General features: G+C 46.2%; 1 protein-coding gene across 1 annotated transcript in view; it reads right to left on the bottom strand.

Annotated features, from left to right (window-relative positions):
• Positions 1-556: 556 nt before the first annotated feature.
• Positions 557-27,040, bottom strand: part of ZNF598 (zinc finger protein 598, E3 ubiquitin ligase) — a 54,189-nt gene continuing 27,705 nt past the window's right edge. Inside the window, exons 11-16 of the mRNA XM_068244342.1 lie at positions 17,813-18,588; positions 15,047-15,152; positions 11,504-12,258; positions 7,896-8,025; positions 5,102-5,246; positions 557-2,933 (exon numbers count right to left, since the gene is read on the bottom strand). Coding sequence (XP_068100443.1) covers positions 2,580-2,933; positions 5,102-5,246; positions 7,896-8,025; positions 11,504-12,258; positions 15,047-15,152; positions 17,813-18,588 — 2,266 coding nt within the window. The 3' untranslated portion in view covers positions 557-2,579. The remainder of the gene's footprint in view (positions 2,934-5,101; positions 5,247-7,895; positions 8,026-11,503; positions 12,259-15,046; positions 15,153-17,812; positions 18,589-27,040) is intronic.

Here is a 27,040-nt window from a genome sequence, read left to right as displayed (position 1 = left end):
TCTTTTGTGTCTGTACAGCATCTGTGTGTGCAGCATCTTGCAAAGATTTTTTTCTGATGTGGAGTTCAGCTCCATAGAAAAGACTGTGTAGAGTATGGCTCTCATACTACATGAAGAGTGGTAAGATTGGTCTGTGATCTTTCATTTTCAAAAGACTATGGTCTGATGTGTGTATGTGGCCTTAGACTATGTTGTAGATTTGGTCCTCTTAAGTGATTGTGTTTGCTGCCTTGTGACACTCTAAACCAGGGGTGTCAAAAGAGGGACGAAGGAAGACTGGGGAAGCCGCTAGCTAATACCTCAGTAGGGAGAAGCCTCTGCACTATGGACTATCCAGATCCTTCCACAAACTGAGGTAAGCTTTTTTTTTATTAACTTCAACAAATTACTCTAAATGCCATCAACTACTTACATCAAAGTGGCAGTTGGCTGTGAATTGTTCCCAAGTAGGGACAGTCCATGAGATGCTAATAATTCTAAACTCATACAAATTGCATGCAGCTTAGAAATGAACCAATGCACTGCAGCAGCAGTGGGGAAAAAAATGTCATTTGAATTTATCAGCAATTTGGAAGATCAATTTTATTAACATTGAATTACAAAAATAACTTGTGCAGCACAGATAAGTGAAAGATGGAATTTCATTATAAGCAATACCTCTGACACAGAGGCTGCTGCTGAATACCTTCTGCTGGGCTCCTGAGGGCAAAGTTACAGGTGCACTTACCCTTTAGGGCGGACACTTCCCACAGTAGCAGGTTTCCCTCAGGCACAGAGTCAAGGCTTATCTGTATAGAAAGCACCATGTGGTTGTACAGACTGATTGCAGGCTTATTGTAAGTCGTGTGTATGCAGGTGCTGCACTGCCGGTAGCATTATTAGGTCTGGGCATGCTTTGTGTTGTAACAGGTCCCATTATACAAATAAACAAAACCTGTTTCAAGCCAGTGATGAAACCATGATATTCTATTACTATAGCTTCCCCATGAAGAGATGCAAGAACCCGGCCTGCTCATGGTTTACAAGCTCAGTCTTCTCTTACACTGCCAATGCTGGGGCCTTCCATGTGGTCTCTTCCTGCACAAACCTCTGCTGCTCTGCACAGCACAACTTATGTGGTCTGTTTGGATTCTTTCAGATGGGCAACTGACAGGTGGTGAATTCACTGCCCATCAGCAGCTTTCTGCACCATCCGGGAGCTTGTTAGCACTCAGGACAGACACTGAGAATCACGAGTCAGTGCAGCGGCCGCACAACGTCTGCTAAGTGCCGGCATGCTGGATCTTTAGCAATCCCCACCAGTGAATGAGCAGCGATCGCACTGTTCACCCCCTCCGTGGAAACCGATGCACTGCTAGGAGACTTGTGACACGTCTGTACAACATCACCATTGCACTGTTGCCCAAGGGTTCATTTATGGATTCCTGACTGGTGACAGGTTTGTACAAGGCATTCGACTTGCTCTTTCACATATCAACCATGAAATACAGACATACCAGGAACCACAAAGTGGGGATTCCTTGAAGGGCACAATTAATGGTCTTAGGGTTTGTACAGATGGATGTCCGAATCAGCAGCCTGGAGTCTCATTTCAAATGCTTTTCTGCAAACTTGTAGAAAAGCATTTTGCAGCTATTGGTGGAGCTTCCCAGCGCGCAGCGTTTTTCATCCCTGCAGGGGGTCACGGAAGTGTTGCGGGAAACTATCCTGGAAGCAACATGTTACTTCCAGGACCAGGTAAGCACCAGGCAGACGACAACAAAAATCGAGATCAAAACACAGCATCCGCACCAATGCAGGTTAGCGATCATACTGATGGCTTTCCATTCGTATGAATGGAGGGTGTTAAATGAAGAGACTCAAGGCCTTTGTTTAATGTCGCAAAACCGTCTGTGTGAACCAGCCCTTACACGTGAAAGCAAAAGGCCAACAGGCTTATTAAAAAACTAAACAGCTGAGAAATGATACCCATTATGTGCAAAAGAAGCACTATGATAAACCTGATATGTATATATAATATCCAGCTTTTACTTACAAAGTCTCTGGCTTTCAAGAACAATCTCAGACAGCTCAGAAGAAATAAAGTGTTTACATCTTTACAATTTGGCATGTAAAATATCAATCTGTAGAACATGTATGATTCGGCAAAAGCAGCAGCTCAGAATGACCGTGAAAGAAATTAAACAGACCAACTTTTAATTAACTGGAGAAAATAATTTAGGGTGGAACATTTTGCAGCAACTCCAGTGCTGCTCTACGAGGCTCTGGGGGAGTGACATGACAGTAAAAGGAAGTGGCGAGTGTCTGAGCAGCTGGGCTAAAATATGATTGCTTCTGGAGGTCCCCCAGAGGATTCTGGGAACGCAGAAGCAGCACCAAACCAGCCCTCCTTCAAAATGCAACACCTTGATTAGCACCCCTTTTACTGGTCATTCAGACCATCACAAGTGACTTCAGTGTAACCTGACAGCTACCTGCAGCCTTGATACGCCACTCCCGTTACTACTTCTGACATTTAGATTGTATTTCACCCTCCATTTTAAGTGCAAACGCAAATATCAGACGCCCCTCTCCTGAGCCTAACTAATAATCCTGCTGATGGCTTGGAGAGAGGGAAAGCCCTCATCTTCTAAGTGCAATGTTTTGTGGTAGGCAACGTCCCGCTGGGCTAAGATTTGGTTGCACGTAGGGCAGATCGAATAGTTCAGATTGGGTGCTGCCGAGTTTTCAGTTTTCCAGGCAGTTTTCTTGTTTTTCTTGGGCTTGTTGGACGTTTGCTTTTCTTGAACCCAGAACTCTTGGTGGGCAGCCAGTAGCTCGTGCTGCTTAGCATTATCTGGCAACAACACCAAGAGCTCGTTGAAGATCAAGCTGAAATTCTCACCAAGGAGCTGTCTGCAGTTTTTATAATACTCAGAGGCCGATATCAATCCCTAGAATGAGAACAAAAAGAAAACAATCAGCCTTTGTGGTCTAGCCACTTAGAGGACACCTGAGGCGAGAGCGATATGGAGGCTGCCATATTTATTTCCTCTTAAAAAGAGGAGCGGTCAGTCATAATATCTCAGAAAAAAACAAAACATATATGTAAATACTTGCTCTACTTACATAACATAAATTGCACTGTCCACTTTTTTTTTTTTTTTTTACTTTAGAAAAATCACTAAAATCAAGAGAAAATCCTACTTAGCATTTCCCATTTTAACTGTGGCTATTGTAAAGCCAATCCTGAAGTAATTTCCTCCCTTACTCTCCTCTGCCTGATTTGCCCACCCTGCACTATAGAATGTGGCCAATATTTCTCATGCTGAGACGATGCAATCAGAGAGGAACAGAGTGTGTAAGGGAAAAAAGGAGGGAAAGAGGCTTCAGCCAATCAGGCTGCATTAGTTAATTCTGAGGGGAAAGTAGAGAAGCACAAAGGACAACCCAGCATGCCCTGCAACTTCCTTTTTGTCTACCAAATGAGACAGGTAAACTGGGGAATGATCATTTATCAACAAGAAAAGTAATAGTGATTTTAACTATAGCAGTGGTGCCCAACCTTTTTTTGCCTGAGGGCTGCACTTCATATTAAGATACATTTTGCAGGCCAGAACACATACATACATTTAAATACAAATCTTGTATTTAATCTTGTAATCAAACATTTTTCTAGTAACGGTTAACATGGTGTTGGAAAAGGAAAGATCACGGCAAACCAAGAACTGTTGTACTCACCATTTGATGCCCATTTTCTGGGGTACCCAAGTGTATATGTAGAGGCTCTCTGGGTGATCCCCAACCTAGCACAAGTGCTGTGTGAGCTGCAGGGAGTTGAGGCCTACTATTCAGCAGAGGCCGGGGTCTCAATTAGTTGCCGCGGGTGAAGGTCAGCGTGTAGCAAAGTTTTTTACAGCTTGACCTGCTGGTAGGGTGTGATGTCACACTGTCCCCTGAGATGAGAGGCCAGAGCAGTAGCAAAGCATCTAGGAGAGGATAGCCAGAGCACGTGAGGAAAGCTGAAGCAAAAATCCGTGCTGAGGAGGAGGAACGGGATTGTGTCATAGGTTTACACAGCATTCTCTGCAGCACTGTGATAGTTAGAGACTCTCGCCCATTGGTTACTGCAGGAATCTCCCTCCAATAAAAATAAGGTTGCTTCCTATTGGAGGGGGGTTCCTGCAGCAACCAATGGACAAGGTTCCCTATCACAGGATTACTGCGGAGAACGCGAGTATGCTGTGTAAACCTATGACATAGTTTGACACAATCCCCAATCCTCCTCCTCAGGACACTTCCGCGGGCCACAAAAGTCGCTTTGTGGGCCACAAAACTATAGGATTGTCTGGTTATTCTTATTACTTGTTTGTTGGGCATAAAACCCAAAATTCTTTGCATTGTTTAAAGTGTAACTACTAGATAAAAACCAGACGGTCTGGCTGTCCTGCTGATCCTCTGCCTCTAATAATTTTAGCCACAGACCTTGAACAATCATGCAGATCAGGTGCTCTGACTGAAGTCTGTTATTTCAGGCGTGTAATTCAGACACTACTGCAGCTAAAGAAATCAGCAGGACAGCCAGGCAACTGGTATTGTTTAAAAGGAAATAAATATGGCAGCCTTCATATCCCTCTCTTGGGATCTGCATTTTGTTTTTCTTAAAGTTCAAACTGCCTGCCAGGTCTCCCAAGGTCCATGTCTGCTGGCATGTAACCACACCCCTTGCAAAAAAAGGTGCAAATACAGAAGCCCTGATGACATTTAGTGCAAGGGGGTGGAGCTATGCGCCAGAATGGGGCAGGCTCCGACCAAGGGAGACTTAGCAGGTAGTTTAAAACTTATTTAAAACTGTAAAATCATTCACAAAATCGCTTTTGAACAGCGATTCAGAAGTGTTCCTATATTTTGCATTGGAGCACAAATGCTCCAAAAATGCTGCAAGACCCGCGATTGCTCGTGTGGGATCACCTGCAACTCCTTTTATCAGCATAGCCCTTTAGGGTATTGCTGGCGATCCAAGAGCACAGCTGAAATCATTCGTTGTGAGTGAGTGAGTGAGTGAGAGAGAGAGAGAGAGGCAGCACAGAATTCTGGCTGCAGCAGCGCTGTAATCTCTTACCTGCCTGAATTTACCAGACAGCGATTTAAATTCATTGAATTTGGACTCATCGCTGTGCAGGTAATCTCTGATGGAATTGATCAGATCGATGTTCCTCTGCTGGAAGTCTTCAGGCAGTGGAAAGGCTCTAGTGGAGGGAGATACCCTGGGGAGCACACAAGGAAAGGAGAATACAGGTTTGTTATTTAACGTTTTACTCTACTTTAGTACAAAAAACAATATTTTTTTTATCATCTCTCGTGTACTTCTATTTCAATGTGTCAGTTAGCCAGAACAGAAGGATACTCCTATAGTATACACACATCCAATTTTTTTTTTTTTTTTTTTTTTTAGCTGCATACATTTGCATTGCAAATGTGCATAATACTGAGTGAACTCAGAACAATTTGCATCTCATTTACCACTTGCTAGGATGAGAGGCTATACAATCTGTTTATCGTATTCAAAATCTGTTTGGGTGCCTCTGCTGAAAATCGAGTGTGTGTACAATATCCCTGATGCATTGGCAACAGATTCAGCCTCTCATCCGAGTGCATGCTGAGGTTCTCATTTTCCTCCTCATGCCTCCCACTCCATTGTCCCTCCGCACCTCACCATAGGAGAAAGACATATTGCTAGCCTGGAGGCTAGTGATGCGCCTGAACAGAACTCGGCCCGGGACAGACAACTGAGGGATGGATCCCCGATCCCTGCAGGCTTAGAGGACACCTGAAATGAGTTACATAGAGGCTGCCAGATTTATTTCCTTTTAAATAATACCAGTTACCTGGCAGTCCTGCTATTTACTTTGGCTGCATAAGTGTCTGAATTACACACCTGAAACAAGCACGCAGCTAATCTAGTCAGACTTCAGTGTGAGCACCTGATCTGCATGCTTGTTTAGGGTATACAGTTAGGAGCACACTTGTTTGAATCGCTTGTGTTTTACTGCATAGCGGAAAATGCATGCAAAATGAAAGCCTATGGGTGAATTGTAAATCGCAGCTCATTGCAATTCACAATGTGCGTTCTAATATTGCACAGCATGTTGCTTCTTCCTGCATAGTGTGTGCAAACTGCATGAGATTTACATATAATGCTTTTCTATGGGAATAAAAAATGCATGCGTTTGTTTCTGTTACAAAATACAGAGGTGTTTGGCCACGCTACAGACTTTCTCCAATAATTGCCTGATGAAGCGGGATTGTGCCTGCGAAACGCGTTGCAAAGTGGAGCTTTTAATAAATGTTCTTTATGATATAAAAACAACAAATTCCTGTCTGCATTTCCTTGAGGGAGGATATTCCACCACTTCCCCTTTGAAACATTTTTATTAGACTTTTTATCCTACTTTGGCACCTCTGTTCAAAATTCCAAACATTGTCTAGTCCACCCTTGGTGGAGGGGTGTTACCCCCCTTTTCTTCATTTCTACAAAGAGCGACTTCTTAAACCTGAGTGGGGTCAGGTAACAATTCTCCCCACCTGCAATTACAGTGGTTGCCTGTGTGGCAACCTATGTTTGTGAGTAGAATTTCACATTTTAATGTTTAACATATTGCGAATCTTGAAATTACTACACAATATTGGACTCTCGGTTTCTCCTCCCTTTCTTGTCTTACAACCATTACAAAATACATCTGATAATGTATTTTTCCTCATGTTAAAAAGGCAGATTTAAAAATGAAAAATGCATGAAAAACACAAATGCTTACAAAAGTGCAAATTCAAAAATGCAGAACGCAGAAACGAACATGGCAGAAAACTCTTATTTTTCTGCACAGACAAGTGTACTCCCAGCCCTCCAGGATTAGGATCAGCAGGACAGCCAGATCATTTGGATTGTTTAAAGAGAACCCGAGGTGTGTTTAAAGAATGTTATCTGCATACAGAGGCTGGATCTGCCTATACAGCCCAGCCTCTGTTGCTATCCCAAACCCCCCTAAGGTCCCCCTGCACTCTGCAATCCCTCATAAATCACAGCCGTGCTGTGAGGCTGTGTTTACATCTGTAGTGTCAGTCTCAGCTGCTCCCCATCCTCCTGCAGAGCTCCGGTCCCTGCCCCGTCCCTTCCCTCCAATCAGCAGGGAGGGAAGGGATGCAGGCGGGGACTGGAGTTCGGCAGGAGGCGGGGAGAGCAGCAGACTGACACTATAGAGATAAACACAGCCAGCTCTGACAAGCTGTTTGTCAGCAGCGTGGCTGTGATTTATGAGGGATTGCAGAGTGCAGGGGGACCTTAGAGGGGTTTGGGATAGCAACAGAGGCTGGCCTGTATAGGCAGATCCAGCCTCTGTATGCAGATAATATTCTTCAAACCCACCTCGGGTTCTCTTTAAAAGGAAATAAATATGGCAGCCTCCATATCCCTCACTTCACGTGTGCTTTAAAGGAAACCCTAGTTGAGAGTTATATGAAGATCAGGTACTTTGACTCAGCTTTTACTGGATTAGTCATATGCTTGTTCCAGGGTTTTGACTCAGACACTATGTATGACAGAAGATCAGCAGTACTGCTAGGCAACTAGTATTGTTTAAAAGGTAATAAATATGGAAGCCTTCATATCACCCTCACCTTGTGATCCCTTTAAAATGTTAGCCACATATTTTTAGGATTTGTTTGTGCCAACACTTCGTTTCTTTCCAAACAATCTATCAGTAGCAGACAACACACTGCTTTGGTTCCGAAGATGAATGTGGAAAGGCTGAGTTTCACGTCCAAAGCTTAAAGGGGAAGTCATCATAACACCTCCACAGACGGTGAAGCACAGTTGGATTTAGGCCTCAGCCACAGAGCTGTTACTGCCTTAGACTTACTCTTTGTCTGGTGCTTCAGCAGAACTGGGCACTGAAGAGACACCGGAAAATCCTGGAGGAGGTTTGCCTACAGTGGATGCTAATCCTGGGGGTGGTGTCAGAGGGCTGACAGACACTACAGGACAAAAGCCTGAAAAAAAAAGAGTCACATGGTTAAAAACATTTCACAAATGCACACAATAACCACCCATCTTAGCTGGGCCTTCCAGTCTGTTTGCACCCCCTCTTACACAGCTGGGCCTTCCAGTCTGTACCCCCTTCCCTAACAGCAAGGTCTTCCAGTCTGTACCCCCTCTCTCACAGCTGGGCCTTCCAGTCTGTACCCCCTCTCTCACAGCTGGGCCTTACAGTTTGTACCCCCTCTCTCACAGCTGGGCCTTACAGTCTGTACCCCCTCTCTCACAGCTGGGCCTTACAGTCTGTACCCCCTCTCTCACAGCTGGGCCTTACAGTCTGTACCCCCTCTCTCACAGCTGGGCCTTACAGTCTGTACCCCCTCTCTCACAGCTGGGCCTTACAGTCTGTGTGTACCTCCCTCTCACAGCTGGGCCTTACAGCCAGTCTGTAGCCCCTCTCTCACAGCTGGGCCTTCCAGCCAGTCTGTAGCCCCTCTCTCACAGCTGGGCCTTCCAGCCAGTCTGTAGCCCAGGGGTCTCAAACTCAATTTACCCTGGGGGGCCGCAGGAGGCAAAGGCAGGATGAGGCTGGGCCGCATAAGGAATTTCACAATCGCGGCACATCTCCGCCTCTGCCAGCCCCTCTCACTCTTCCTTCACAGAGAGGGGCGGGGAGAGGCGGCGATTGACGTCAGGAGGGGCAGAGCTGAAGCTGAAAGCTCTGCCCCTTCCAGGAAATGCCGGCGGATTCCTCCCGGGCGATTTGGGGGCTCTGCAGCCCTTGTTTAGCGGCGGGGATGTGGCGGATTACTTAGGAGCACTGAAGCGAACTATAAGGAAGTTTTTGCCGGTGAGGGCCACAAAATATTGTATCGAGGGCCGCAAATGGCCCGCGGGCCTCAAGTTTGAGACCCTTGCTTTACATAAAGGGGAGAAAGTTGAATGGGAAACAGGAGTACCGGGAACTGAGCTCAGGGCCAGGCTTCAGAATCTGCAGCAATAATGCTGGGAGCACATAGTGCGATTTCACGGACGTTTCCAGCTCTCTGCGTTTCCTGCACGTCATTTTGCAGGCAAACAGATGGAAGGGAGCACAGACCAGCAAAAATGAGAAGCAGCGTGCCAAAGTCCCAACCCCAGTGCCTCCTGGGGAGTACAATCCAATGGCACCGCAGTGCCAGTCCTTGTGCTTTACATCATAATTTTGCTGGAACACTCATAATTTTTCAGGTTGCCGGCTCAAGGTATTTATTCAAGATATGTATGGAAATGAGCAGAATGCCGTGTTTTAAAGAAAACACGAGGTGGGATTTACTTATGTTAGTGGCTCACAGAGGCTGGTTGTGCACACTAACACCAGCCTCTGTTGCCCCATGGTGTGTCTCCAGGACCCCCCTGCGCGCCGCTATAGCCCCCGCAGTGCTGGCGACACGCAGCGTGTCGCCAGCACAATGTTTACCTTCTCCTGTCTGTTAGCGCCGCTCCCCCGCCCCCTCCGTACCGCCGCTACCCGCCCGCGTCACTTCCCTCCAATCAGCGGGAGGGAAGTGACGCGGGCGGGTAGCGGCGATACGGAGGGAGCGGCGCTAACAGACAGGAGAAGGTAAACATTGTGCTGGCAACACGCTGCGTGTCGCCAGCACTGCGGGGCCTATAGCGACGCGCAGGGGGGTCCTGGAGACACACCATGGGGCAACAGAGGCTGGTGTTAGTGTGCACAACCAGCCTCTGTGCCCCACTAACATAAGTAAATCCCACCGCGGGTTCTCTTTAAAATCGTGAAAAATAAAACTATTGAAAGGAAACCACAAGCAAATGAGGTGCAATTCCCAAGGGGACAATTGATTTCAATGTCCAGTGGAAGCAAGTATGCTCCCAGCTGAAGTTAAGAAGTATGTGTGTATGTGTAATATATTTATTTATATATATATTTTTTTTTAAGTAAGTGAAAATGTTTTAACCTATTAGCAGCCACCTGTAGCAAAGCTATATGTGGCTGCAGGGCCGGTTTTTTTTGCCACCGAGGAAGTGTGCCTTCCCAGCCTGGCAGGGTATGCAGAATAGCGTAGGGAGCGGTCATATTTACAGTACCTGTTCCAGGCGACTGGTTGGCGTCTCCTCTCCCTCACCGGCGGTGCTGCAATGCAGATATCCTCTTCTGAGTTCGGACGACATGTCAGCACTAGGCCCCGCCCGGTGGTGGAAGAGGAGTGAAGGAAGAGTTCTCTTTCCTCACCCCTCTTCCACCACTGGGTGGCGCTGCAATGCTGACACCATCCCTAGGGTTACGATCAGGTCATATCATGTGATTGGAACTCCGAAGAGGATGCCCAGAGTGCAGCGTTGCCGGTTGATGAGGAGAAGCCGATCCAGCCACCAACGGGAAAATTATACAGAAGCTCCCAACACCGCTCTGCATAGCTGCATTAGGCAGCTATAGGGCATATGCAGTTTGTAGATGCCCTGCACGTGTTATCTGACATGAAAAAAATGCATGCAGGGCTGCTCATAGGTGAATATAAACATTGCACTCACACTAGTATGAGGCAGGTTACTGTGGAACCGCAAATAGAAGGTAAGCCAAGCACTTACAGGCTCGCTGCATTTAAAGGGAACCTAAACTGAGAAGGATTTGGATTTTTCCTTTTAAAATAATTCCAGTTTCCTGACTCTCCTGCTGATCCTTTGTCTCTAATACTTTCAGCTACAGCCCTTGAACAAGCATGCAGATCAGGTGCTCTGACTGAAGTCAGACTGGATTAGCTGCATACTTGTTTCAAGTGTGGGATTCAGCCACTACTGCAGCTAAATAAAGAGATCAGCAGGACTGCCAGGCAACTGGTATTGTTTAACAGGAAACATCCATATCGCTCTCAGTTTAGGTTCCCTTTAAAGAGACTCTAAAGTGAATAAAAATTGCTATTTTTACCTGGTACTTCGCTTTAGGAGTCTCAGAGTTAAACCACCGCATCCCTGTGGCAAAACAATCCCTGGGCAAATATACCCGACTTTCAAAGTCGTGGATTTTGCTGCCCAGGGGAGGCACAGCTTTGTGCTGTAGCTCTGCCTGTACTGACGTCAGTCACCATGCGGATCACCACCTCTCCCCGCCCCTTTCTGTGAAAGAAGACAGAGGGGCGGGGAGAGGCAGAGATCCGCGTCAACTGACTTCAGTAGAGGCAGAGCTACAACACAAAGCTCTGCCTCTTTCAGGAAACGCTCCCCGGATTTTCCCCCAGGGATTGGGGGGGGGGGGGGTCTAAAGCCCTCGTTTTGCCGTGGGAATGCGGCGGTTTACCTCTACTGAGACTCCTGAAGCGAACTATGAGGTAAAAATAGCAATTTTTATTAGCTTGTCTCTCTAAAGCAGCAACAGTAACTTTAGAGCTATATGGAAGAATATGACTGGTTGCTGATAGAAAAACAAAACAAACAAACCAACACTTTCCTCCCATATCTTTATCATGCTTACCATCTTCGGTCTAATTTTACCTGGTGGTGGCTTTGTTGAAGCATTACTGTTCATCAAGGCTGGAAAATCCTCCTCAGCCAGAGAGTAGTTTGGTACAGCATTTAATGTTGCCTTTAATCCAGGTGGTTCTCCATCTCCTTTCTGTGGTGCTTTCCTCTGACAGAATCCATTCACAACTGTGTTTGACTTGTCACTGAGGATGGAAGTGGTGGGCGGGGTTGGTGTGCGTTCCGTCTCTCTGGCATTTTCCTTCAGGGAGGAGTATGTGAACCAGTCTTCTGGAGGCTGGACATCAGACAGCACACTTTGCCTCTCTGAATTAACCCTCTTCACCTTACTGCTCTTCTCATTGGTTTGGGGTTCTGGTGCAGTCAGCATCTTCGAGATCTCCATCATGGTTGGAGGACTACGGAACTCTTGTGCTGTGGTCCCAATGCCATCATCTTCATCCTCCGACAGAGACAAACTGTTTTGGGCTTTCGTGGAAGCCCCTTTCCTGCTGCTGGGGGCAGTAGCTTTCTTTGAGGCTGCCTTAGGAACATTAGATTTGGTTGTGCTTTTGGAAGTAGCGGAAGTCCAGGTGGAATTAGACAGGTGTTTCTGAGGCTTGGCCTTGGTCACCAACGCTGGAAAGTCATCCTCTTGGAAGGCGTTGGAGGACTTAGTGGGTGCCGTGTAAGACATTCCAGGTGGAAATGGCGGCATAGAGGAGGAAGAGGAGACCAAGGATGTCAGGCTGGGAAAGTCTTCATCTTTATTTGCAGGTTTAAGCATGCTGCATATTCACACCAAAAATCCAGGTTAAACATTTTGACTGACTTTTTCATAAATCTTTTTGTAAACAAAACTGCACAAATTAAAGCGAAAATAGACATTCCAATTGCTATAAATATTGTGCTCCACAAAACATCTTGTAACTTAATACCTGGAGAGGGATATGGAGGCTGCCTTATTACCAGCCTGACAGTCTCTCTGATCTTACTGGTTTCCGTAGTGTCTGGAACAAGCATGCAGTTAATCCAGTCAGACACATCCTATAGTATAGTATGTTGAACTGCTCATTTATTTATGCTCCCCATTATTGTAGGTTTTTGTACATTGTACAGCACTACGGAAGATGTTAGTACTATTTAAAAGAAAATCGTGTGCATGTTTGTTCTGGGTCTATGGCTAAAAGTATTAGAGGCAGAGGATCAGCAGGATAGCCAGATAACTGGTATGGTTTAGAAGTTCAGAATAAATATGGCAGACTCAATTACCTCTCACTTCAGGTGTCTTTTAAACACTTAAGCCTATCTGGACGAGTACTTTCGTTCAGATAGGCGCTCCTAAAGTTTAACTGGATGAGTATTTTCGTCCAGTGTTTAAAGGGAAGGTCCAGGCAGATTAAAAAAAAACAGAACTACTGCGCCTGCCAGTACAGACCTGATGACTTCAGCCAGACAACGTGACCCGCGTGGTGGACCGCACAAGAAGCCGACCAGGCTCGGTCGGCTTCTGTAGCGGAGGACACCGGGAGTCACCGGAGATGCGGTGTCCTCCACATATAAAATTCACTGAAATCAACATGTGGACAGTGCAATACATCTATTATGTAAGTAGAGCCTGTATTTATCTACTTATATATGTCTTTTTTTTTATCTGGCATAGTATGGCTGACAGCTCCTCTTTAATGGTAAAAAAAAAACCAGACTGTATTTCTAAAGTGCAGCTTTGTACTGTTGGACTTTGTCTATACCCACGGTGGATCTTGGTGTGCCCAGTGTGACTTCCTGGGTTGGATTTGTACTTCTGCCTTGCTGTAAGGTTATTTAGCTGCACAGAGGAGGAGCTTTTGTTTAAGAAGTCTGAAGTTATCCATTTACTACTGTCAAACCTGGATACTCCTATATGAGGGTCACAGTAAAGAGTCTTGGAGTATGTTTATAATGTAAGCAAGCTGAAATTAGTTTTGCCATTAATCTGATGACTAGAAAGAACCCTGGCTTAGTTTTGCCATTAATCTGATGACTAGAAAGAACCCTGGCTGACAGTGGGAAGTTGCTTAAAGTACTCCTTACCCTCTTCCCCCCTCCCCTTAAAAACATTTAATATTGTTTTATTGCTTGTGCTGCAACTAGTACACAGCACCAGCCTCCCCCCTCCTGTGCCAACTCTGACCCCCGTTCTGCTCAAAGTCTTCGACTGAGGAAAAATTTCGGATATGATCAGGGAGGAAGTGACAGTTCTTCCTCCCCGCTGTGCGTACGCCCTTCCACCTGCCGCTTTAGTTCCCTATGTGTTTCACTGCACACAGCGAGCAGGGGAGCTGCGCTGTGTGTGGACTTGTGATAATTGAGGTTGGATATACTTCCAACCTTAATTAACATGAGGCGGCAGCTGTGTGTAGTGAAACACATAGGGAACTAAAGCAGCAGGTGGTGGGGCGAAGTTATGTACGCACAGCGGGGAGGAAGATGATGATCATAATGCTCATATATGCTGCTGGAACGGGCCACAGGGGGGCGCTGGAGGGGGAAGGATGGTGCTGTAAAACAGTCACAGCACCAGTAATAAAATAATTTAAAAAGTTATATCCAGACCAGTACAGGGGTAAATACCAGTTACCTGGCAGTCCTGATGTCAGCAGTACTGTCTGATTCACACCTGAAAAAAGAATGCAGCTAATCTAGTCAGGCTTTAGTCCGTGCACTTGGTCTGTATAAGCTTGTTCAGGGTCTATGGCTAAATGTATTCGAGGCAGATAACTGCCAGACAATTTGCATTGTTTTAAGTAACACTGAAGCGAAATAAAAAATTAAAATCAGATACTTAGTTATGGATCCTATAGCGCCTTCCCGGTCCTCTCTCGGTCCTCTCACTTCAGCATTGTCACCCCTGTTCCCTGTAGCTCTTGTTAAACACTCGTGTACCAGAGTACTTCCAAAAATGGGCAGCTCAATACTGTGCCTGTGTGTTAGCTGCCCATGTTTGGAAGCACTCAGGGACATGAATGCACATTCCTGACACAAACCACTCCCCAGAAGTTTCAAATTTTACCAATGGATTGGTAAAGCTAAATTTTCCTGCAGCAAGGTAGGTTTTTCTAGACCAAGTCCAGGTAAAAATACTCCGCCCTTAGGTACAGGCACTCTGATGTGTCGCTGCTGGATCATTTTGGCCGAGTGTATTGTTCCCCTCCTTATCCCACCCAACAGAAACTTCTCCGTTGTGTGTCGGCTGTCTTCCCGCCTCCCCTCTCCATAGCAACAGGTTGCTTGGCTGTATCCTAACAATGCATCTGTACAGCACTCAGCCAAAAACTGTCTGCAGAGGGATTGAAACCTGATCGATTCAGGTGACAGTGATTGCACTTGTGTTTACACACTGGCTGAATCAGTGTCTGTGTAAAGGATTGTAAGGTTCCTGCTTATTGAATGTGAAGTATAAGCTAAGCAAGTTTCTGCTGGTTAAATGAATGTGGAGCCTTTAGAATGTATGAAAATCGGGCTGCCTTGTATGACATATTTAAGTTGCAAAGTATGGAAACAACCACGTGTGTAAATGACAACTGACTTTCTTACCTCGACAGAGGAGTGGCTCCGGCTAAGCCAGTCGCAGGTGAGTCCTCCTGCATTAAGCCATTTGACACAGTTGTTATTTTCCCAGCATCACTGGAGCCTGAAAAAACTGAATTGAATTCAAGTATTTACCCAAGGCAAGATGTGGACGTGTGATCTTTCCACACATACAGTATGACTATAATCAACCTCCACTGTAATGCAGAGCTGTGTAGAATCATGTGGACTGGCAGGGATGTTGCTATTGTCACTTCTGTGGTTGGACTTTTTTTTTTTTTTTTAAAGAAAAGAGAACCCATACACTTAGATGGCCAGCAGCAGATGTGGCAAAAGATCAATCCCTCACAGATCAAAATCTAATAAAAAAAAAAAAAGGATCTATTCCTGCCACACACTGCACATACACAAAATTAGAGAAACCCCTTATTTGAAAATAAATCAGTCCAATAGTGACACAGAGTAATGTAACAGAGTTGCTTATATATGGAACACTCAGCTTTGGATCTCGAGGGATCCAATATAGAAGCCGTTGAAGTAATCCCAAGGATCACCCTTGTTTCATCGGAAGCAGTTTGCCATTAAACAAGGGTGATCAATGGGAAACGCATCAGGCCACTGTATGCATTTTATTTATTTTTTTCTGTCCAATAAAGGTCTGTTATTTTGGCTTGCATATTCGATCCTTGGATGGGGCTTCCACCAGAGCTGTGGAGTCTGTACAAAAATCATCTGACTCCAACTGACTCCTCAGTTTATGAAACCACTGACTCCAGGTAACCTAAATGGCTCTGACTCGGACTCCTCGACTCCTTAGTCAAACACTTACCAGGGCTGTGGATTTGGTACAAAAATCATCAGACTCGTCAATTTATGAAACCACTGACTCCAGGTACCCCAAATTGCTCCAGCTCCACAGCCCTGGCTTCCACAGAGACGGGACAAATGAACAGTGGTTTATCCACGAATACAATTGTGTGCTGAACTGTCAATATTGGCATTCTCAGTCATCTAATAAGGTGAGCCGTTCTCTCCAAAGAAGGATCTATTGTATACCTTTAGGCTGCTTTCACAGTAAAGCCGCATCTACACGCGTAGATGCGGCCGCGATGTTCCTTATCAATCAAGCTGCTGATGCGGCTCGATTGATAAGATCCGACAGGACGGATCTTGCTTCCGCCGATTCCCTGCTCGCTCCCCACGAGGGGACAATGGCAGGGAATCGAGCAAAAGATAAGCGGCACCGGCGGGGACGAGTGGGGAATCGAATGCGGCGGGGACGCGGAAGAAGCGATCCGGTGGCTAATCGAGCCGCCGGATCGCAGCCTCATCTACCTGAGTAGATGAGGCTTAAGACGTTACAGACGCACGCTAGTGCAGCCTGTAACGCAGCCCACCGCACAGCAATGAAAAAATCAATGGGCTGTTCACAGTGCCCACGTTGCATTACATTGTAACCAGCAGGTTAAAAGAAAGTGCTGCATGCTGTAGGTTATATGCGGCAAAGCCGCGTTGGACTGTTTGCACATGCTCAGTGCTGTTGGAGGAGGAGGTCTCCCCTCCTCCTCCGCGGCCAGCCACATGGCTAATTAATATTCACTGCACTGTGACGTGCAGGGTTTACATCCTGGAGCGGCCGCTCTGTGAGGAGATTGGCAGTCGGGACCACGTGATGCGGATCACGTGGTCCCCGCATCGCACAGCACAAAAAAGGCGTACCAAGAGCTGCATAACGCAGCTCTTGGTCGAGTCGCCCTCTAGCACCACCAGGCGTTGCGTTAGGGGCACGTTATGCGACCTATAACGTCCCCTAAAACGTAACGTCCTGGTGGGAAAGAAGCCTTAAACACAAGGAGTGCTTCCTTCTCACCTCTTTAACAGTTTCCCAGCCGTATTGTGGTATTCTACTGATTAACAGCATTTCCGCACTATGCAAAATACATGTTTTTCTTTATGGAGTTGAATTATTAAATGGGCACTATGGTGAAAAATTTTAAAATTTTAAAATATGTACAAACAGACAAATAAAATGTAAATCCCTGAGAATCCCCCATGAAGAGAAGGACTAGTCCAAAACCTGTCGCTTCTGTCAGATTTCTACTACTTACTGTAAGTGACAGCAACATAGGAGAAAAGTAATTTATGGCTCATTTTACTCTGAGAAAAAAAAAAAAAAAAAGCTATCATACTTATTTGTATAGGTTTGAACATATTTTAAATTTCACAATTTTTCACCATAGCGCCCCTTTAAAGTGTACCCGGCCCGAAGCTCAGGTACAAAATAAGATACTTACCTAAAGAGGCTCAGGATCCTATTGAGGCTTCCCTTAGTATTCTTATGTCACCCGACGCTGAGCGCGGCCCCCTGGAAGATTAGCTTCAAGACACTGTTGCGAATCACATTGGGGCCATGCAGCTCCTCTTTCTGCAGTGTTGTGGCGCAGTAGCCACGCAAGCCCGCATGTGCAGTAAGCAGGAGTCGCAGGACCCATGCTAATGCGCATGCACGGCCGTGCCCACGTGACTACTGCATGGCCGTTCTTGTAATAGAGAAGGAGAGGGGCTGCACTCAGTGACAGGTGACCACAGAGAAGCCTCAATAAGATCCTGAGGCTTCCTCACCTCAGGTTACTATTTTACTTTGAACCAGAGCTTCAGCTCGGGATTGCTTTTAAGATGAAAAAGTATTTGACTACCGGTAGATGCTGTTAGTAAAGAACATTTAGCTCTCTATTCCCTGTATGATGCCTATCATAGTCTGCACAATCTTACCTGATGGTGGATTTGCCCGGGCATTTTTATTAATCAATACAGGGAAGTCTTCATCCTTTAAAGATAGTTTGGATAGAGAATTTGATGTTTTCTTTAAACCAGGTGGTTCCTTATCCCCGCCCCCTTTCTCCGGCGGTTTCCTCTCACCAAGTCCATTTATACCTATGCTTGACTTGTCATTGGACATAGAGGTCATGGGTGGAGTTGGAGAATTTTCTTTGAGAAAGCTATCTATGGACCATTCTTCGAAAGGTTGAATAGTGGGAGGACGTGGTTTCTCTGCTCCCACCCGCTTTATCTTGCTGATCTTCCCACTGGTTTGGGAGCTGGATGTAGTCAGCAGTTTAGAGATGTCTATCATGGTTGGAGCATTACGGAACTCTAGCGCGGTGATTCCAGTACTATCGTCCTCATCTTCAGAGAGGGATTGAGCTTTCTGGGCTTTAGCATTGGCCCCTCTTTTGTTAACGGATGGATTCGATTTCTTTGAGAACTTGCTAGCAGCAGCTACAGGAGGAGCAGAAGATTTTGCTGAGCCTTTGGGAGTGGCGGATGCCCAAGCAGAACTGACAGCAGATGTGCATTTCCAAGGCTTTGCATTGGAAACCAATGCTGGGAAGTCGTCTTCTTGGAAACGCTTTGAAGACTTTGCGGATGCAGTGTAGGAAATTCCAGCTGTAAATGGTGGACCGGAGGAGGAGACTGAAGCTGAAGAGACCACTGTTGTCAGACTAGGGAAATCTTCCTGGTTTAGATCCCGTGCAGGTTTAGGCATGCTGAAAATTAAAATGAAAAAGTACAGCAGTAAAAGTTTTTTTTTTAATATAAAGAAAAAGGTTCATGGAATGTTTAACATATGCACAAAGCCACCTTATTTATATAATGCTACTTCCTATCTTGCAGCAAATAGTGTCCATCATAAAAGCTTTAGTACTGGAGTGCCAACAATCAATGGAACTTACACCTAACAGGCACATTACAGGGCATAAGGTTGTGGAGTACCCAGTTTTATCATGAAAGAAATTGATTACTTTTCTTCCCAAAATCTTTCCAACATAGGGTAGTCCCAAAGCTAGTGGATGAAGGAGGGCTTATGCAGAAGACACTTGGAGAAGTCAGCTTTTGCACTAGGATATGTAATGTGAGAGGGAGTGAGACACGTTTGATGTAAAATAAATAATTGCGTGGCGCGGTCACGTATGCCCGGGGGCAGATTTTTAGCTGCTGCCCAGAAGTCTCCCCACTCCTCATGGTCTAACTGTATGCCAGCCACGGTCCATTTGCTGAACATTCTACAGCCCCAAATTCTATCAGTGACTTATATAGGTTCCCAGTAAAATGTTTAGAAGTCTCCTAAAAATGAGATTTTTAACTTTAAAAACCTCTTTAACCACTTGAGGACCTAGCCTTTACCCCCCCTTAAGGACCAGCGCTGTTTTTTCAGATCTGTGCTGGGTGGGCTCTACAGCCCCCAGCACAGATCAAATAACAGGCAGAGCGACCAGATCGCCCCCCCTTTTTTCCCCACTAGGGGGATGATGTGCTGGGGGGGGGTCTGATCGCTCCTGCATGCTGTGGGTGGCGGGGGGCACCTCAAAGCCCCCTCCCCCGCAAGATTCCCCCTCTCCCTCTTCTCCCTCTCTGTTCGAGAGATCGGAGGCTGCACAGGAACGGATCTGTCCTGTGCAGCCTCTAACAGGCTCCCCGCTGTCATGTGACAGCGATCCCCGGCCGCTGATTGCTGATCTACTACAACGCTGCTACTGTATCAGCGTTGTAAAAATGTAAACAAAGCGGATTATTTCCGCTTGTGTTTACATTTAGCCTGCGAGCTGCGAACGGCAGCCCGCAGGCTATTCACGGAGCCCCCCGCCGTGAAATGACAGGAAACAGCCGCTCGCGCGAGTGGCTGTTTCCTGATTAATTAGCCTGCAGCCGGCGACGCAGATCTGCGTCGCTGGTCCTGCAGCTACCACTTTGCCGACGCGCGTTATGAGTGCGCGGTCGGCAAGTGGTTAACATAATTGCCCCTCCTAAAACGCTGCATCCCCTGCTGAAAACTCCATAAATCACCCCAAATTACCTGGGAGCCATAGCAGGGCTCCTTCCGCATAGAGGCAGAGCTTTTGGCTTCAGCTCTGCCTCTACACTAGAGTTGGGCGAACAGTTCGGCTGTGTTAGCCGAACTGCAGCCGAACTGTTCGGCTGCCCAATCTGTCATGTCCCCGTGGCTCTTACTACTTCCGGGTCGCAATGACCCGGAGTAGTACGTCTGCGCTGGCCCGGCGGAGCGCGTCCTAGATCGCGCTCCCGTTGCCGGGCACTCTCTGCGCATCTAGGACGCGCTCCGCCGGGCCAGCGCAGACGTACTACTCCGGGTCATTGCGACCCGGAAGTAGTAAGAGCCACGGGGACATGACAGATTGGGCAGCCGAACAGTTCGGCTGCAGTTCGGCTAACACAGCCGAACTGTTCGCCCCAAATCTACTCTACACGCGTCCATCAGGGCGGATCGCCGCCTCTCCCCGCCCCTCTCAGTCTTCCTTCACTGAGAGGGGCGGGGAGAGGCGGCGATCAGCGCTGATTGACGCGCATGGAGGCAGAACTATAGCCCAAAGTTCTTCCTCCTTAGGGCAGCAAAATCCACTACCAAGAAAGTTGTGGATTTTGCCCAGGGAATTAGGGGCGCTTTATGGAGTTTTCAGCCGCAGTGATGCAGCGTTTTAGGAGGGGCAAATATGTTAGAGGTTTTTAACCACTTGAGGACCTAGGGCTTTCTACCCCTTAAGGACCGGCCACTTTTTTTTCCATTCAGACCACTGCAGCTTTCACGGTTTATTGCTCGCTCATACAACCTACCACCTAAATGAATTTTGGCTCCTTTTCTTGTCACTAATAAAGCTTTCTTTTGGTGCTATTTGATGGCTGATGCGATTTTTACTTTTTATTATATTCATCAAAAAAGACAGGAATTTTGGCAAAAAAATGATTTTTTTAACTTTCTGTGCTGACATTTTTCAAATAAAGTAAAATTTCTGTATACATGCAGCGCGAAAAATGTGGACAAACATGTTTTTGATAAAAAAAAACCCATTCAGCCTATATTTATTGGTTTGGGTAAAAGTTATAGCGTTTACAAACTATGGTGCAAAAAGTGAATTTTCCCATTTTCCAGCATCTCTGCCTTTTCTGACCACCTGTCATGTTTCATGAGGGGCTAGAATTTCAGGATAGTATAAATACCCCCCAAATGACCCCATTTTGGAAGAAGACATCCTAAAGTATTCACTGAGAGGCATAGTGAGTTCATAGAAGATATTATTTTTTGTCACAAGTAAGCGGAAAATGACACTTTGTGACCAAAAAAAAAAGTTTCCATTTCTTCTAACTTGCGACAAAAAAAAAAATGAAACCTGCCACGGACTCACTATGCTCCTCTCTGAATACCTTAAAGTGTCTACTTTCGAAAATGGGGTCATTTGTGGGGTGTGTTTACTGTCTTGACATCTTGGGGGGTGCTAAATTGTAAGCACCCCTGTAAAGCCTAAAGGTGCTCATTGGACTTTGGGCCCCTTAGCGCAGTTAGGCTGCAAAAAAGTGCCACACATGGTATTGCCGTACTCAGGAGAAGTAGTATAATGTGTTTTGGGGTGTATTTTTACACATACCCATGCTGGGTGGGAGAAATATCTCTGTAAATGACAATTGTTTGATTTTTTTTACACACAATTGTCCATTTACAGAGAGATTTCTCCCACCCAGCATGAGTATGTGTAAAAATACACCCCAAAACACATTATACTACTTCTCCTGAGTACGGCGATACCACATGTGTGGCACTTTTTTGCACCCTAACTGCGCTAAGGGGCCCAAAGTCCAATGAGTACCTTTAGGATTTCACAGGTAATTTTGAGAAATTTCGTTTCAAGACTACTCCTCACGGTTTAGGGCCCCTAAAATGCAAGGACAGTATAGGAACCCCACAAATGACCCCATTTTAGAAAGAAGACACCCCAAGGTATTCCGTTAGAAGTACGGTGAGTTCATAGAAGATTTTATTTTTTGTCACAAGTTAGCGAAAATGACACTTTGTGAAAAAAACCTATAAAAATCAATTTCCGCTAACTTGTGACAAAGAATAAAATCTTCTATGAACTCACCGTACTACTAACGGAATACCTTAGGGTGTCTTCTTTCTAAAATGGGGTCATTTGTGGGGTTCCTATACTGCCCTGGCATTTTAGGGGCCCTAAACCATGAGGAGTAGTCTTGAAACGAAATGTCTCAAAATGACCTGTGAAATCCTAAAGGTACTCATTGGACTTTGGGCCCTTAGCGCAGTTAGGGTGCAAAAAAGTGTCACATGTGGTATCGCCGTACTCAGGAGAAGTAGTATAATGTGTTTTGGGGTGTATTTTTACACATACCCATGCTAGGTGGGAGAAATATCTCTGTAAAAGGACAGTTGTGTGTAAAAAAAAAATCCAAAGATTGTCATTTACAGAGGTATTTCTCCCACCCAGCATGGGTATGTGTAAAAATACACCCCAAAACACATTGTACTACTTCTCCCGAGTACGGTAATACCACATGTGTGGCACTTTTTTGCACCCTAACTGCGCTAAGGGGCCCAAAGTCCAATGAGTACCTTTAGGATTTCACAGGTTATTTTTGTTTCAAGACTACTCCTCACGGTTTAGGGCCCCTAAAATGCCAGGGCAGTATAGGAACCCCACAAGTGACCCCATTTTAGAAAGAAGACACCCCAAGGTATTCCGTTAGGAGTATGGTGAGTTCATAGAAGATTTTATTTTTGTCACAAGTTAGTGAAAAATGACACTTTGTGAAAAAAAACAATAAAAATCAATTTCCGCTAACTTTTGACAAAAAATAAAATCTTCTATGAACTCGTCATACACCTAACAGAATACCTTGGGGTGTCTTTTTTTCTAAAATGGGGTCACTTGTGGGGTTCCTATACCGCCCTGGCATTTTACGGGCCCAAAACCGTGAGTAGTCTGGAAACCAAATGTCTCAAAATGACTGTTCAGGGGTATAAGCATCTGCAAATTTTGATGACAGGTGGTCTATGAGGGGGCGAATTTTGTGGAACCGGTCATAAGCAGGGTGGCCTTTTAGATGACAGGTTGTATTGGGCCTGATCTGATGGATAGGAGTGCTAGGGGGGTGACAGGAGGTGATTGATGGGTGTCTCAGGGGGTGGTTAGAGGGGAAAATAGATGCAATCAATGCACTGGGGAGGTGATCGGAAGGGGGTCTGAGGGTTTGGCCGAGTGATCAGGAGCCCACACGGGGCAAATTAGGGCCTGATCTGATGGGTAGGTGTGCTAGGGGGTGACAGGAGGTGATTGATGGGTGTCTCAAGGTGTGATTAGAGGGGGGAATAGATGCAAGCAATGCACTGGCGAGGTGATCAGGGCTGGGGTCTGTGGGCGTTCTAAGGGTGTGGGCGGGTGATTGAGTGCCCTAGGGGCAGATAGGGGTCTAATCTGATAGGTAGCAGTGACAGGGGGTGATTGATGGGTAATTAGTGGGTGTTTAGGGTAGAGAACAGATGTAAACACTGCACTTGGGAGGTGATCGGACGTCGGATCTGCGGGCGATCTATTGGTGTGGGTGGGTGATCAGATTGCCCGCTAGGGGCAGGTTAGGGGCTGATTGATGGGTGGCAGTGACAGGGGGTGATTGATGGGTGATTGACAGGTGATTGACAGGTAATCAGTGGGTTATTACAGGGAAGAAGAGATGTAAATATTGCACTGGCGAATTGATAAGGGGGGGTCTGAGGGCAATCTGAGCGTGTAGGCGGGTGATTGGGTGCCCGCAAGGGGCAGATTAGGGTCTGATCTGATGGGTAACAGTGACAGGGGGTGATTGATGGGTAATTAGTGGGTGTTTAGAGGAGAGAATAGATGTAAACACTGCGCTTGGGTGGTGATCTGATGTCGGATCTGTGGGCGATCTATTGGTGTGGGTGGGTGATCAGATTGCCCGCAAGGGGCAGGTTAGGGGCTGATTGATGGGTGGCAGTGACAGGGGGTGATTGATGGGTGATCAGGGGGATAGATGCATACAGTACACAGGGGGGGGGGGGGGGGGGGGGGTCTGGGGAGAATCTGAGGGGTGGGGGGGTGATCAGGAGGGGGCAGGGGGGGGGATAAAAAAAAAATAGCATTGACAGATAGTGACAGGGAGTGATTGATGGGTGATTAGGGGGGTGATTGGGTGCAAACAGGGGTCTGGGGGGTGGGCAGGGGGGGTCCTGAGGGGTGCTGTGGGCGATCAGGGGGAAGGGGGGGGGTAAAATCAGTGTGCTTGGTGCAGACTAGGGTGGCTGCAGCCTGCCCTGGTGGTCCCTCGGGGCAGGAGGCAGCCTGTATAATACACTTTGTAAACATTATACACTTTGTATGCGGCGATCGTCGGTTTTACCTCCCGCCGACGCTTCCGTATGGCCGACGGGATGTAGCGGCGGGTGAGCGATGTCATGCGGAGGATCGCGTCACGGATGACGCGATCGCTCCGCCCATGCCCCTACAAGGACCGCCGCCATTTGTCTATACGGCGGTCCTTGCGGGGTCCACTTCCGGCCGCCTCTGTGCGTTAGGCGGTCGGGAAGTGGTTAAAGTAAAAACCTCATTTTTAGGAGACTTCAGAGTCTCTTTAACTCGGGGAGAGAAGGGTTAATCCATAGGGGAGTGAGAAAAACAAAACCCTGTTAATTTTACACATTTTTGAAACCAGCAAGGCCTGTGTTAGGAGAGTGTTCGGGAGCCTTTGATCAGTAATATGGAGGCACATCATAGGTACCGTATATTTTCTTTTAGTGGGTCTATATAATATCCTAGTGCTTCTGGATTGTGTAAGTTCCCAGTGCCACTATATCTTCTTTACGGCAGGCAGGATGGTGGAGTAGTGGTTAGCACTCTTGCCTTGCGGCGATGGGTCCCTGATTTGAATCCCAGCCAGGGTACTATTTTCTGTATTTTCTCCCCGTCTCTGCATGGGTTTCCTCTAGACACTCTGGTTTCCTCCCACATCCCCCCCAAAAAAAACCATACAGATAAGTTAATTGGCTTCCCCCCAAATTGGACCTAGATTACGATACATACAATGCACGATATATACATAGACATAGGACTATGGTAGGAATTAGAAAATACAATATACTCTGTACAGCACTGCGGAAGAGGTCAGCGCTATATAAATACTAAATAATAATAGTTCATAGGATCATTTAGGCCTCGGAGTCCATCAAGTCACTCGCTGGAATGTCAGATTTCCTACCACTTTGCGTTCTCAGAAACATTTAGATAAAAAAAAAAAAAAAAAAAAATAAAAAAAAAAAGAAGAAGAAGAAAGATGAAAAAAACAACAACAACAAGTATATCTCTATCAGAGGCGGCCTTAGAGTATGCGGGGCCTGGGGCGAGTGTCACATGCGGGGCCTAGAGCCATAAGGGTAGGCCATATACCGTATCGCCACGTTCATGGGCTTGTCCGCCTTTAATGCAGTATTCCTTATAATTGTTTGAAAGCAATTACGTTCGGTAAAGACCACTAAGCCAACCAATATAAAAACAATTAAAATATATATAGCTAGTATAGTGCCCAGTATATAGCTAGTATAGTGCCCAGTATATAGCTAGCATAGTGCCCAGTATATAGCAAGCATAGTGCCCAGTATATAGCTAGCAATAGTGCCACTGCCCAGTAATAGCTAGCATAGTGCCCAGTATATAGCTAGCATAGTGCCCACTGCCCAGTATATAGCTAGTGCCCGGCAGTATATAGCTAGCATAGTGCCCACTGCCAAGTATATAGCTAGTGCCCAGTATATAGCTAGCATAGGCCCACTGCCCAGTATATAGCTAGCATAGTGCCCAGTATATAGCTAGCATAGTGCCCAGTATATAGCTAGCATAGTGCCCACTGCCCAGTATATAGCTAGTGCCCGGCAGTATATAGCTAGCATAGTGCCCACTGCCAAGTATATAGCTAGTGCCCAGTATATAGCTAGCATAGTGCCCACTGCCCAGTATATAGCTAGTGCCCGGCAGTATATAGCTAGCATAGTGCCCACTGCCAAGTATATAGCTAGTGCCCAGTATATAGCTAGCATAATGCCCAGTATATAGCTAGTATAGTGCCTACTGCCCAGTATATAGCTAGTGACCAGTATATAGCTAGTATAGTGCCCAGTTTATAGCTAGTGCCCAGTATATAGCTAGCATAGTGCCCCAGTATATAGCTAGCATAGTGCCCAGTATATAGCTAGTATAGTGCCCCAGTATATAGCTAGCATAGTGCCCAGTATATAGCTAGTATAGTGCCCACTGCCCAGTATATAGCTAGTGCCCAGTATATAGCTAGCATAGTGCCCAGTATATAGCTAGTATAGTGCCCACTGCCCAGTATATAGCTAGTGCCGGGCAGTATATAGCTAGCATAGTGCCCAGTATATAACTAGCATAGTGCCCACTGCCCAGTATATAGCTAGTGCCCGGCAGTATATAGCTAGCATAGTGCCCAGTATATAGCTAGTATAGTGCCCACTGCCCAGTATATAGCTAGTGCCCGGCAGTATATAGCTAGCATAGTGCCCAGTATATAGCTAGTATAGTGCCCACTGCCCAGTATATAGCTAGTTCCCAGTATATAGCTAGCATAGTGCCCAGTATATAGCTAGTATAGTGCCCACTGCCCAGTATATAGCTAGTGCCCGGCAGTATATAGCTAGCATAGTGCCCAGTATATAGCTAGTATAGTGCCCACTGCCCAGTATATAGCTAGTGCCCAGTATATAGCTAGCATAGTGCCCAGTATATAGCTAGTATAGTGCCCACTGCCCAGTATATAGCTAGTGCCCAGTATATAGCTAGTATAGTGCCCAGTTTATAGCTAGTGCCCAGTATATAGCTAGCATAGTGCCCAGTATATAGCTAGCATAGTGCCCAGTATATAGCTAGTGCCCAGTATATAGCTAGCATAGTGCCCAGTATATAGCTAGTATAGTGCCCACTGCCCAGTATATAGCTAGTGCCCAGTATATAGCTAGTATAGTGCCCAGTTTATAGCTAGTGCCCAGTATATAGCTAGCATAGTGCCCAGTATATAGCTAGCATAGTGCCCAGTATATAGCTAGCATAGTGCCCACTGCCCAGTATATAGCTAGTGCCCGGCAGTATATAGCTAGCATAGTGCCCA

The sequence above is a fragment of the Hyperolius riggenbachi genome, chromosome 7, assembly GCF_040937935.1.
Source record: "Hyperolius riggenbachi isolate aHypRig1 chromosome 7, aHypRig1.pri, whole genome shotgun sequence".
NCBI lineage: Eukaryota > Metazoa > Chordata > Amphibia > Anura > Hyperoliidae > Hyperolius > Hyperolius riggenbachi.
This window is presented reverse-complemented; position numbering and strand designations above follow the sequence as displayed.